Source organism: Trachypithecus francoisi, unplaced genomic scaffold (genome assembly GCF_009764315.1).
Source record: "Trachypithecus francoisi isolate TF-2019V2 unplaced genomic scaffold, Tfra_2.0 Lachesis_group16, whole genome shotgun sequence".
Classification (NCBI taxonomy): Eukaryota; Metazoa; Chordata; class Mammalia; order Primates; family Cercopithecidae; genus Trachypithecus; species Trachypithecus francoisi.
The window spans coordinates 14,681,163-14,695,255 of NW_022681461.1; the positions used below are offsets into that span (position 1 = coordinate 14,681,163).

The window sequence follows — 14,093 nt, forward strand, 5'->3', positions numbered from 1 at the left end:
TTTCCTTTGCCGTAAAACTGATTAATCCCAGTGCCTTTTAGCCTTTTCATTAACCTAAGGATGGGGCATTGTATAGAGGCAAGGGTTATGGAATTAGTTTGGACCCAGGCCCTGACCCTTATGCCTTCTTATTTAATGTCTCTGAATTTCAGTTTTCTCTTCTATAAATGGGAAAATGTATGACTGTTTTTAGAGATGCGTTGAGGTTTAGAGATATCCTCTATATAGGATTTGGCACAAAGGGGGCAAAGGGAAAATGGTAATTGCTGTTGCTGTTGTTCTGTGGTCAGCGTAATGTGTCCAGTGTTTGATGTGTGCCCCATTTTTCTTTCTTCCTGGTAGGATGCAGCCCAGGAGACTGTTCCCATCATGTTGGTAGGAAACAAGGCTGACGTTCGTGACACTGCTGCTGCAGAGGGACAAAAATGTGTCCCAGGGCACTTTGGAGAGAAACTGGCCATGGTAAGAGTGAGGAAGCCTCAGAGTTGGAAGAGAACATAGGGGTTTGATGGCTTTGAAGTCAGTGACCTTTCACTTTTGTCTACCTTTGCTTGAGAGGTCCTTTGACAAACCTCCCCCATCTGAGGCTTCTGTCCTTCACACAGGCAGAACTGCCATGACTCCCACCTCTTTTATGCCAAGGATTAAGTCCCTTTGGAAAGTAAAACAATTGCATAATCATTTTCTCCCACTGAGTATCATTGACAAAAAGGAACCTAAATAATCCCATCATCTTCCTCCTCCCTCTCACCTAGTTCCTAGAAACCTTCTCTAGTCCTGGAATCCAAGTAAAGGAAGAAAATGGTGTCCTGTTTTGAAAAGATGGCTTCGGTTTCAGAGGGTTATAATGCCAAAGGTAGAAGATGGTACAGTGTCTCACCTGTGTGGAAGGGAATTGGAAGACTTCTTCTCTAAGATTTGTGTCTAGTTGATATGAAAAATCATTCCCATATACAAATGCATATGCATTTTGGAGTATGCATTTGTATACAGGAATAAACTCATTCCTATTCAGATTGTTGTCATGGGCAGTGTTTATTCTCCCATCAGTGTCATCTGTCATCATGTCAGAATGCTACCTGGCTCTCTTTTGACCTGTCTTACCCATACAAGTACTTAGATGCACTTTGGGGCAAATAAATTCATATTGCAGCAGTCTGATGTGATGTTGATAGTGTTGTCTGTTGTCAGCACCAGGAAAGAACTACTATGTAGCATATGTATGTGAACTTCAAAAGGAAGTTTCAGTTTTAATATTTTAAGCTGGAATAATCGTTCTTGTTTTAAAATTTAGAACTGCACACCAAATGTGATGTCAAAACTAGGCAATGAAATGCAGAAGAGATTCATTCAATCCGTTTTTATTGGTATCCACCATGTAAAAAAAACACTTCATTATGTGCTGGGCCAAGAGCAGAGAACACAGCAAACAGTCCTTGCCCTAGTATTGTTTACTATCTGAGGGAGACAGATGTTAAGCTCATGAAATCCACATGCTAGACACGGTCCCACACAGCCACTTTGAGATCTGGTTCTTCTTGGCTGCCTGCCAGCTTTATTCCCTCTCCACGATTTCCCAGAGTTCCCACAGTTTGCTTCTTTATGCATCTTGTGACCTCCACAGTCCCGCATCCTCAAAGGTAGTCTCTGTTTCACCACATATCGCCGTGGATGTGGAGGTCAACACCAGCACTGACGGTTTCTACTGGAAATGCATTTGCTTTGTGGTGTTTGCAGATTTTCTATGGATTTGTGGGCTCGTGGGTAAAGTTCCCATTGTGGCATTTTTCCCCATTTCCTGGCTTTTCTCATTCTCTCTGTTCTAGAGCAAGTGTCACCTTCTTCCCTTGTCCCCCACAGGACTGTTTAACCCCCACCCAGGCCCACAACACTTAGTTCTCCTTTATTAGGAGAAAACGTCTCCAGCTGGTCAGACAAAGACACACAAAAATAACTTGAGCAATTATAATTGTGGCAGTTGCTGTGCAGGAGGATCACAGAGTGCTCAGAAAGTTTATGATGGGAAGTCCTAATACAGACTTTTCAGGCTTAGGAACGACTGAATCTTAACTTCAAGGCAGCATTACCTAAAAATCCCAGAAGTAGGTAGGTGTCAGACTGGTGGAGGGTGGAGGGAACCTAGGTGATGGGAAGAGCAGGTGCAAAGGTCCCGAGGTGCGAAGGCTTTGCGGACACTGGAGAATTGGAGGAAGGCAGAGGAAACTGCAGCTCTGTGAGTGAGGGGGCATAAGTGAGGTGGAAGGTGAAGCTCGGAGCTTGCCTGGGGCCACGTGAAGCTGGGCCTCATTGGCCATGGAAAAGCATTTGTATATTATCTAAAGAGGAACAGGAGGCATTGAAAGATTTGAAGCAGGAGAGTGACATGATATCATATGCAGTATGGCTGGGAGGTTGCGTAATAGAAGACTAGAGCGTGTCCTTTGGTTTCAGCAAACATGGAGGCTGCTGGATGCAGAAAGGAAAAGTTAGCGGGAAGGAGGGTGTGTTAGCTGCTGGCCAAGAGGAAACAGACTCTTGATGGACATTTAAATCCTGAGTGGTTATCTTGAACTCATTTTTATCTGTCTCAGAATATTTGATAAAGAACTTTTGGTAGCATGTGTTTTGACTGTTGGAAATAAAAACCTTAAAACATGAAATGTTCTATTTTTTAAATGTAAAGTAAAAATCCTCCAACTAGGAACTGTTCCTGGAGTAACTATGCTTAAATCATTTTCTTTGTAAGTACTGGAACTCTGAATTCAGTTTCTTAGCTATTAGTTACTCTTAGCATGCTCAGTAGGAACATATTTTTATTTTACTGATTTTAAAAGGGTAAAATTTCAGGAAACTCGACGAAGGGCTTCATTTAATTGTGTATATTTCTTTTCTACAGACATACGGGGCATTATTCTGTGAAACAAGTGCCAAAGATGGTTCTAACATAGTGGAAGCTGTTCTGCACCTTGCTCGGTAACGTTTGGGAAAATGGATGTAGGACTGAATTTTCGCTTGTTGCATATGTCACATTTCTTGTCCAGAATGTGCAGATAGAATATATGCGGGAAAATACTCTCTTATCTTTCAGTCATGGTGGGAGAAATAAATATGTGGATATTATAAAAACTGGCAACGTTGCTGTGAATACTGGCAAAATATCTTTACTGCCAAACAAAAGAGATGCATCTGAGGTGTCGTTGACATTTCTGAAAAATGTCACCACAAAGTTAATAGTTGACTTGTATGAATCATTTCCAGGAACCAGATTTTATACACAAGGGACTATTATGAATACAACTGTCAATTATGATATTTCCCTGGGCAAAAAGGGGGAAAAAGCAAAGCAAATTGTATGTCATGCCAGTTAGAAACACTTTGTCAAAATTATTACCTAGGTAATTATTAAGCTAAGGCAATAGTGTTAATAATAAATAACATTTGGGATGTACAATAGAATGAAAATAGCGTCATTAAAGAACTTGGATATAAATGTATGTAGTTCAATCCTTGAAGTAATTCTTAGGAAATAACATTATACATTAGATTTTTCCCTTCTACCTAGTTTTCTGTCATAAATGAAAAGATTATTCTTTACTGGCCTAAAGGGATTAAATATCAAAAAAGGAAAAAAATCAAAATGTACATTACAAAATTCAGAGCAATCATCTTTAATTGCAGACAAAGTTAAAATATAACTTTAGGTATGTCATTCTTTTTCTGATTATTTGTAAGGTTTTATAAGAATCTTAATTTTAGTATGATAATTGGCATCTTTTGCTGGTGAACATTGATAGTTAAAATACTTTGCAATGTTTTTAATGCTGTTTTTCAGTTAATGACTTAGGGCCGGGTGCAGTAGCCCACACCTGTAATTCCAGCAGATCCCGTTGGTTTCAGCAATATGGAGGCTGCTGGATCCAGGAAGGAAAAGTTAGCGGGAAGGAGGACGTGCTAGTTGCTGGCCAAGAGGAAACAGATTCTTGATGGACATTTAATTCCTGAGTGATTATTTTTATCATTTTTATGAGAGGCAAGGCAGGAGGATCACTTGAACCCAGGAGTTTGAAACTTACCTGGGCAACATAGTGAGACCTTGTCTCTATTAAAAAGAATATATATATATACACACACACACGCACACACACACACTATATATATATATATATGCACACAAACATACACACTCACATATACACATTAATGACTTGGCATTTATAGTGCTTAATAAAATAGAGTTCTATTAATAGAATGTTTGGACTAGGGCCATGTGATAAACTATTGCCCTCACTTAAGAGAATCAGGATATGGACTTTGCGTGTCCTGCTTGGCATTAATTTGTGGCAAGCTTGGCAGACGCCCTGTATTCACACTCAGAGTCTTTGAACATTTCCCTCTTTGACATCAGTCCAGGAAAGATAGCCACCTCCCCCTACAACACTGGAAATCATTTTTGTTTCAAGCAAAAACAGTGCTAACCTTGAATGTGCCCTAGCACATTTTTTCCTTTTGCAGTAGGCTGTTTTGTGCATCTCTGTAAAGGAATACCCAAGACTGCAATTTATAAAGAAAATAGGTTTAATTGGCTCATGGGTTCTGCAGTCTTTACAGGAAGCTTAGTGCTGGCATCCGCTTGGCTTCTGGTGAGATCTCAGGGAGCGTTTACTCCTGGTGGAAGGTGAAGGGGAGCCAGCGTGTCATATGACGATGGAGTGAGGAGTGGGGGGGGGCTACACTCTTTTAAACAACCAGATCTCCTGTGAACTCAGAGCGAGAACTCACTCATCACAAGGGATGGAGCTATGCCTTTCATGAGAGAGCCACCAGCTTGATTCAATACCTCCCACGAGGCCCCATCTCTAACACTGAAGGTCAGATTTCCACAGGAGATTTGGAGGGGACAAACCTCCAAACCATTTCATCTTTTAAAAGAAAACAAAAGCGAATATTTGAACACCCATGCATTCAACTAAATTAGATGGGGTTTCTTGGGTTTTTTTGTTTGTTCGTTTGTTTTTGGCTGTGAATAGTAGGAGAATCATGGGCTAATATCACATTCATGAAAAAAGAGTCAGAGTAAAACTTTTATCTCTCGCGTTGAATAACAGATTCCACGCACTTGTGGGTACACAGGGAACACCAGCTGTTTGGCCAAACAAGCTACATTCAGTAAAGAGGGGAGTGTTCAGTAAAATGCAGAATTTGACTTCACTAAAGATCAAATAACTGTTGAATTGTCAGGTTTTTACTTTTCAAATGGCTGTGTTGGTGTTTCATTCATATGTTGCTGAGAACTGCTGGATGGAAGGGATCTAGTTGCTGGGGCAGATGGCGGCAGGGAAGGATCTGCAGGTCTTTGGAGCATCCCTGGGATGCCTTAGCCTTGGTCAACGGAGCACGGCATTGCTGCTCCCATGCAGCAGTGACGGATGCAGCGGGTCAAGCCTTGCATGTGGTTACTGGCTGCTCCCCAGCATATTGGAGGATTATGGTGTCACGAGGCTCCAAGTCCATTCTTAAATCTATTTCTAAATAGCTATGAGGTCTTGAACAAGTCCCTGTCTTTCTTTTGGCAACTCTAATCTGTAAAATGAGGGAGGGGGCTAAGAAAATGACCTCAAAGGTCCTTTCTAATTCTAACAGTCTGTGACTCTGTATTTGACAGCCTGTACTCCACTGAATATCTTAATCACTGTTTAATGCTCAATTGTCTTATGGGGTCGTATTAAAGTTAAATGGTTCCAAAGTGCCCTGGTGAAGAATCGATCTCTTTATTATGTCATAAGGATGGGAGAGGCTGTAAGTTTCCTTTGACTTTCTCCCCATCTGCTCCTATGAGGCATGTTGGGTCAGCCAGGTGTTGGCCCTGCTTACAGTGAAGCTTGGACACCAGCTTGTGTGTGTTTACTTAAAACAACTGGTATGCAAAAGCATTTTGATAACTAGGTTATTTCAGCTACATTATGGACAGGTTATATTTATTTTAAAAAGCTTTAGACAAGTAAAGAAATCAGATAAACTTCTTGAAAATCATTTCTCATAGAGGTTTTTGTTTTATTGTTATTGCATTATGGCCTGGCTTTGGGCGTCTAGTGATGTTAGTGATGTGTTAAATATAAAAATTATAAATAAACCAAACATATGAAGACTTCAGTTGCTTTATACTTAGCCTTCAGATTTGCTTATCAAATTACCCAACCTTTAAATGGAAATGTTATAGTCTCCACAGGTAAAATTATCATTTGTTCAAGTTTTACAACCTTGGGAAATTTATGTATAATGGAAAACATATATGTTCTCAATTTAGATTTCATAGGGTGAGATCATATAATGGCATAAAACTAGGAGAAGGTATGGGTTTGCACTGTCTGAAACAATTTATTTTTAAAGGGAGGCCATAAATATTTGGTTAACAACCTGAACTACTCTGCATTTTCTTGGAAAATCTCTCAATCCCAGGAAGAGCTTCTCCTAGAAACACAGTTTCCGTGTAGTGCTGATAGGCCGTCGTTCATGACCATTGTCCCATTAGCAAGTAAATTTGCCATCACCAGAACCACAGGCTGTAAACATGTTGCAATAGATTCAAGTTCAAGAGCCATTTAATTATCAATTGCCTTAAATTGGAGAAAACACAAAAAAACTTAGGCTGAGGTATCAGTTCAGCATCAGAGCTGAGCCCATTGGGTGTAAATCTGTCCATAAGACTGAGCCATTTAAACTGCAGTCGTTAAGTGTATGGTAGATTTTGGTGAACCCTAATTATCCCAGCCTTAAATCTGTTTCAGATGTTTGGAACTGTATCTTTATAATTTCCTTAAAGTGGAGCATGCCTGCATTTTTGGCTGAAGGCCAGATGAAAGTGTGGGTATATACTTTCCCCCTTAATATTTGCTTTCAGGTTCAATAATGTCTGCATTATGGGCACTGAGCATGTGCATAGTCCCATGCTATGTTCAATAGAGACATCAAGGGATTAAAAGACTGGCCTTGCAATTTAACATTACAGAAAAAAAAATGACAGTATATGACCAGGCAGCCATATGGCACGTAGCTGATAGAGGCCATTGGATCTGCAAGAAAAGAGAGATGTGAATTTTTCAGTGAAGATGCTATGGTTATTGTACCCATTTTACAGATGAGGAAATTGGAAATTAGAATACTTAATCAGCTTGCTCAGTGACACAGCTAGTAAGTGGCAGCGTGAGGACTCTTCACCACCAACCTGGATCACTGGCTTGCTGCTTAAATGTTGGTAATCAGGGTCTCTGGCTGTCCTCTGTTTCTTTTTGCTCTCTGTCTGCCTAATGTCTTCCATCCACACAGCTTCTGGAACCATCTGGTAACTTCCAGTTTTTGTATTTTTTAACTCCCCACCTCTTTAAAATTCCATAGGCCTAGAGTGAACTCCCCACTGGAAGCTCCATAGCCATGGTGACTCTGCATATCCAAATCCTAGTGTGTTCATGTGGCTTTAAACGTGTCCCTCAATCTGCATTCCCTTTCTCAGGAGTCTACCAAAATTACAATTAAACAATAGTCACCTGGAATCAGTCTTGATTCTTTTTCTCTCTTGCTTCACCCCTTGCCTCCAGTGGCTTCTGAAGGTCATCTTTCAGTCTCTTTTGAATCCATGCGTTTTTCTCGCTTTCTCCCTTTTTCTGCTTTGGTTCAGGCCTCAAAATTCCCTACCTGGGCTAATGCAAGAATTTCTGCCTCAGAGTTTCTCTAATATCGGTTCATCCTCTACCATGTAATCAGGTAATCTTTATAAATAAAGATCCAGTTAATATTTACTTTCTTACATCCAACCCCACATTGGTGTCCTATCAACAACACAGAGTCCCAGCTCCTTAGCATATGGCTGATAGCCCATTACAGCCTGATACAGTTTGACTATGTCCCCACCCAAATCTCAACTTGAATTGTATCTCTCAGAATTCTCATGTGTTGTGGGACGGACCCCAGCGGGAGGTAATTGAATCATGGGGGCCGGTCTTTCCTCTGCTATTCTCGTGATAGTGAGTAAGTCTCACGAGATCTGATGGGATTATCCCGGGTTTCCACTTTTGCTTCTCCCTCATTTTTCTCTTGCTGCCGCCATGTAAGAAGTGCCTTTTGCTTCCCTCCATGATGCTGAGGCCTCCCCAGCCATGTGGAACTCTAAGTCAAATTAAACCTCTTTTCGCTCCCAGTTTCGGGTGTTTTTATCAGCAGCGTGAAAACAAACAAATACACACCCTGACCTCAGCTACCTTTCTGGTTGAATTTCTATCTCTTTTTCCCAAATGAATGATAATCTGTAGACACAGCAAACTTCATCCAATCATGGCCAAGCTCTTTTATGCCTCTGCCTTTCTGCATGCCGTTCCCTGCACCTGGAGTCTCCTTTTCTATTCTTTCAAAAGGTCTCTCCAATATCAAAAGTCTCTATGAAGCCCCATCTCCGTGAAGCCCACAACACATCTGTAGGCACAGAGTGCATCTGTGGTAGCTCCTGTCTCAGGACCATGAGATTATTTATTTGGACATCTGACTCTCCCTCAACGCTCACTAGCTGAAGGTCCCAGAGCCTGGCGTAAGTTGGGCATTTATTCGATGACAGAATGACCGAGATTTTGCATTTGGAAGTTGTATTAATTTTCCGTTGTCCTTGTAACAAACTCCCACAGATGTAGAGGCTTGCATAATGCAAATTTATTATCTGACAATTTTGGAGGTCAGCAGCCTGAAATGAGTCTTCCGGGGTGTTTGGGTTTGAATTGTGTCTCCTCTTTCTTCTCCTGAGTCTCTGTTGCCTCATCTGTGAGGTGAGGATAGTACTACTCACCCATCTCCTGTCGGGTGTGTGTGTTTGGGGTATATATCAAATATGAAAAACATGTATATTGCATTTACCAGCTGGCCTACAGCTAGAACGAGTTTATTTTTTTCCCTGCTGAGATGTCTTCTTTCCAACTGACAGTGCAGTGGTTTTCAAAAGGTAGGATTTATCGGCACCTTCTGCAGCTATGCTGGCCAGTTTGGTAGCCACTAGCCACTCAAAATGTGGCTAATCCAATTCAGATGTGCTTGTATGCAATCAATATAGACTGGATTTTGAAGGCCTTCCACATATTATCTCATTAATAGTGTTTTTATTGACCACATGCCAGAATGACCATATTTTTGCTATACTGGGTTAAATAAAATATATTGATAAAATTAATTTTACCTATTTCTTTTTACCTTTTAAAAATCTGGCTACTAAGTAATTCAAACTGACATGTATGGATCCCATTGTATTTCTGTTGAGCATTGTGGCTCTGCTGGAGACACACAGACTCCTGGTAGTTTCAGTTAAGTGCTTCATCATAAACCATCCCAAAATGTAGTTGCCCAAAACAACAACCAAATTTTATTTCTCACAATTGGCAAAGGTGGCTGGATCTCAGCCAGAAAGTTTCTCGACTGCTCTTGTGTGGGTATCTCCTATGTTTGCAGTCAGATGGCCACCAGGGCTGTGGCTCGGGCCTGATGTCAGCCACCAGGGTGCTTCTCCTTGTGGCTTCACTCCATGTGGCATCTCAGTCCCCAGGGCCACTCCGGTGGCCTCTCTCCATTGAGGAACCCTGGACTTCTTGAACCCTAGACTTCAAAAGGGGTAACGGTTGATGCAGCCCCGCATTATAAACACTTGGGCTTAGAAGTCACAGAATACCATTTCCTCCATATTCTATTGGTCAAAGCAGGTAGAGAACCAGCTCTGACCAAGAGGGTAGGGAGGCAAACCTTCACCTCTTGATGGGAGAGGCATCAGGCACTGACAAGGAAGGGCAGAATTATTTGGGGCCATCTTGGGGAGGCACTCATCTCGCCCACAGAGATAGCCATTCAGCTTGTCTAAAGTGAGACTTCTGGTCTTCATATTTCACAAGCATGCCCAGTGGCTGCACCTGGAAGGATACTTCCCTGGGGGTTTTCATAACATCTTGGAGAGTAAGACATTTTTTTGTGAGTCTTGCCTCTAGCAGTTAATACTGGAAGAAACTTATAATGACAGAAAACGATGGTGGTAAATCCATTGTTACCTCCATGATCATGTATAATTAAAGCATGGTTATAAAATCACCATTGCTTTTGTTAAGCTCAGCAAGCATTACATGAAGCTGGAAACCAGGTTCCAGAGTGTTAAGGAGCAAGCTGTGTGTATCGCAGGCTCTGCAGCATCCTGAAACCTTGGAGACAGTGAGGGGAGGAGGGTGTGTGTGTGTGGTGTGTGTGTGTGGCCTGGCGCTCAGAAAACAGGTGCTGGAGTCAGCCTGTGTGGTTTGAATCCCACTTCTGTAGTCATGTGACCTAAGGGAACTGTCTTAACCTCTGTTTGCCCTCATTTCCTCACATACAAAATGGGGCACAGCAAATTTATATGGTTCTTATGAAGATTAAGTCAACACCTATAAAGCATTTAAAACAATGTCTAGAAGGCCGTGCAGACACTCAACATGACTATTTTTATTTCTACAGAACCATCTGTGGCTTAGTTTTTATACCTCAGTAATCCTCTCTCTCTCTCTCTCTCTCTCTCTCTCTCTCTCTCTCTCTCTCTCTCTCTCTCTTTCTCTCTCTCTCTCTCAGAGAAGTGAAAAAGAGAACTGACAAGGATGACAGCAAATCCATTACCAGTCTCACCGGGACCAATTCCAAAAAGTCACCACAGATGAAGAATTGTTGCAATGGCTAAATCCAAACATCCTTGACCTGTGAAGTCTTCATTTCCAGAATATTGAATTTGTGTGACTTATTTGGCTGTTAACAGAGTGGCACATCCTACTGACACTGTCATATGGAGAGTTACAGTGCAGGAAACTTGAACCCTGCGCTCAGGTCCCTCTGGAACTTTGGCTCTTCTTTGTTTTGTCTCAGTGGGTGAATTGGGCCCTCTGGTTAAATAGACTAGTCATGTCCTTACAGGTCTTAAAAGATAACATGTAAATGTTTTCTAAAATGGTAAAAAAAAAAAAAAAAAAAAAAATTCACATGCTCAGATCAAAGCGGTAGAGGAAATTGACATAATTAGATTCATGTGGTAGCTGAATTAGGTTACCCACAAAGTCAGCATTTAAATATTTGATATTACAGTTCTAGTAAGAAGGGGTTCTCATCCTAGGTTTGCTGTTAACTGGCCTTGTGATCTTGAACATGTCACTAGCCCGTGTCGGATCTGTTTCTTCATCTGTAAAATGCATAGCTTGCCCTCAAAGGCCTTGCAGCCCTTGGCACCTCAGATTCTGTAGGAAGCAGCAGGAAGGAGAGTGTGGTGGCCCACAGCTAATAATAAGAACTGTGGTTATTCCTGCTTTTTTAATATTGGAGTATTGATTTTTCTCACTTCTGAAATAAGGACAGAATTTAATTGAGAAAAAAATGGAAACATCTATTTTTTATGTATAAAGAAACATGCTTGAGACAAAAATAGTTGTATATAAAAGGATATTTCATAATCTCAGAATAGTTGCAAAGCCCATTGTTTAAATTTGATGTTAAAAATTGTAATGAAGACATGTAAAGCTACATACTGCTGAAAGCACAATGCCCAGGAAAGTTGTTACTCTTTACTTAAGGGAGTGGTTGCCAGGGGCTGAGAAAGGGAGGACAGGGTATGTGGTTTCTTTGAGGGATGATGAGAATGTTCTGGAATTCAAATAGGGTTAATAGTTGCATAACTGTTTGAATATACTAGGAACCACTGAATTGTATACTTTGAAAGGGTGAGAATTTTATGGTTGTGAATTATCTCACTAAAAAAAATACTAGTACTTAGAGTGATTTAACATTTTGCAAAATGAAAATATCCCTGCTGATTTCAAACCTTCCCATGGTTTGGAAGCGGAACCTGTAATGTAATCTAAGTCCCCTAACTCCCTAGTTGCTAACATTAACTTCCTTAAGTAATAATCAATGAAAGAAATACTATGTATGGTTTTGAAATAATCTCTATAAAAGAGGAATTGCCATTAGGAAAGGTGAGTCAGGGTCCTTTGTTTAATGTGACTAGTCCCTCATCATCACCAATGACCTGGTTGGGCCTACTCTCCTTCCAGAATCTGCATTGCTTCCCAGACCTCCCCACTGAGATGTCTCTAAGAGCCAAAGGAGTCAACACCTGAGCCTAGGGTGGGGCCACAACACCGAATTCTAATTTACCTTGCTTCATCTAGGTCCAGGCCCCAAGTCGCTTCCTGAAGGAACTTAAAAAAATAGCTGTTATTTATTGTATTATATAAGCTAAAAACATTTATTTTTGATGAATCAAAACAATTCCATGTAGCAATATTTTTTCTGTTCACGATGTTTGTGATAGAACCCTATATTCCGCAAGCGTCGGTTTTTTAAAAAACGGGAATTGACCAGATATGTTACAGGCAAAGATTATAAATAGCTACAACATCATTTAACTTTTATAAACATACCTTCTCCCTATTAAAGATACCTGATATTTTTGCTGGAAAGTTGGATCTATCCTCAGCAACTCTGTCATGAATTCCTGTTTCCTGGTTCCAGAAAAAGAAAAGATTACATTTCTAATCATAAAGAATGTCTTGCGTATGGGAAATTTTTCAAAATAAGGTATTATTTATGTGCCACAATGAAGCAAAAGTTTTGCCATGGCTGTTTGTCTTAGTGGCATCTTTTGATGAGATTGATGAGATTGGATCTGATATAGATGCTGATATATGGGACATATGTTTAGGTTTTGGTGCAGTTGCACAAAACTGTGTTAGTTTATATGTTACTGTGTTGCCTTTATTTATTCTCTCCAAAGTGTCTTTTTTTATTTGTTTTACAATCTGTAAAAGAGTATACCTGTAATACAAAAGTATTTTCATAGTCTTTATCTCTGGATTGTCCCATCAACGTACCCCACGTTGATGAGATTACACCAGTGCCTTTGATCGTCAACCAGTCATCTTTAACTATTTGAGCCCTGATAAATCTTTTGGTAACATAATCCAAATGAGAGACTTAGAGCTCTGGTTAGCAATCATGTTTAAAGAGAAGCTTCTTAATGTATGCTGCAGTGCTGGGAGATCCTGATTATTACCAGCGTTTTGATTTCATGAAGGTGTTCTCAAATTTAAAGCACATTTTCAGTAAGAACAAAAATATTTAATGTTTTTATCTTAGACTTAATACATTTGCATATTACTGTCGAAGTTATTCACCTTGTCCCTGTTTTTCTTTAAGAGCTTTTAAAATCACAGTTACACTATAGTCCTTTATAAAATGTATCCTGATACATTGTAAAATATTTTAATTTTATTATGGAAAATAATGTTGGATAAGGAGATGTTTTTCACTGTTAACTTTTAGCCCATGCATTTTCATAATTTATTTTTTTCGCTTGCTGCTTTATATGACATATGTGACATTTGATTATTTAATACTTCATGTGATTTGCATAAACCCAAGTTGCACAGCCCTCCTGCTGAAGATAAAATTGAGGTTAAAGATAAAGATTTATTTTCGTATTTGTACAGTGATCGGCTTCAGAGTGATGGTTTTTGTGGGCTTTTATTGTATGTGTGTGTAAGAAATTTCATATGTATATATTAAGTAGGCCTCTGAGTATTGAATAATTATTTTATGATTTTGATTTATATGGTTTACATTTTCATTGTGTGGGCCATATTTTGTTGATACTGTTTATTTCTCTTCAAACCATTAATAATTATAAAAATAAAGTGTAATTTTTATAGCAATGCAAATGTCTAAGGAACTACAAATATTTTCTACATTGTAAATTTAATAAAACTTGCTTCCTTTGGCCTTTTGACTGTTTCCTTCAACTTTACTGCAGATATCCCTGAAGTAATTTTAATTCTAGGATGTGTCTGCCTGAAACCATACCTCTACAACACTTGCCTTTTCTGGCCATGGTAAGCCGAGTTTTGGGAGAGAAGAATGCACGCCTGGTGTTCAGTGCTGTGGCACAGACAAGTCATCCTGGCCAACGGGGCAGCAGGTAGACCAGCCTGGGGCAGGACAGCCAGGAAGAGTGAGGCTTTTGTAGAAGAATGTCAGTGCTCTGGCCATCCTCATGTCCTCTGAGGAGT

At 40.1% G+C, this 14,093-nt stretch overlaps 1 protein-coding gene across 1 annotated transcript in view; it reads left to right on the forward strand.

Annotated features, from left to right (window-relative positions):
• The window catches only part of RASEF (RAS and EF-hand domain containing), a 77,581-nt gene extending 63,775 nt beyond the window's left edge, over positions 1–13,806 (forward strand). Inside the window, exons 15-17 of the mRNA XM_033236978.1 lie at positions 343–462; positions 2,897–2,973; positions 10,615–13,806. Of these exons, the coding sequence (XP_033092869.1) occupies positions 343–462; positions 2,897–2,973; positions 10,615–10,720 (303 nt within the window). The 3' untranslated portion in view covers positions 10,721–13,806. The remainder of the gene's footprint in view (positions 1–342; positions 463–2,896; positions 2,974–10,614) is intronic.
• Positions 13,807–14,093: the final 287 nt, after the last annotated feature.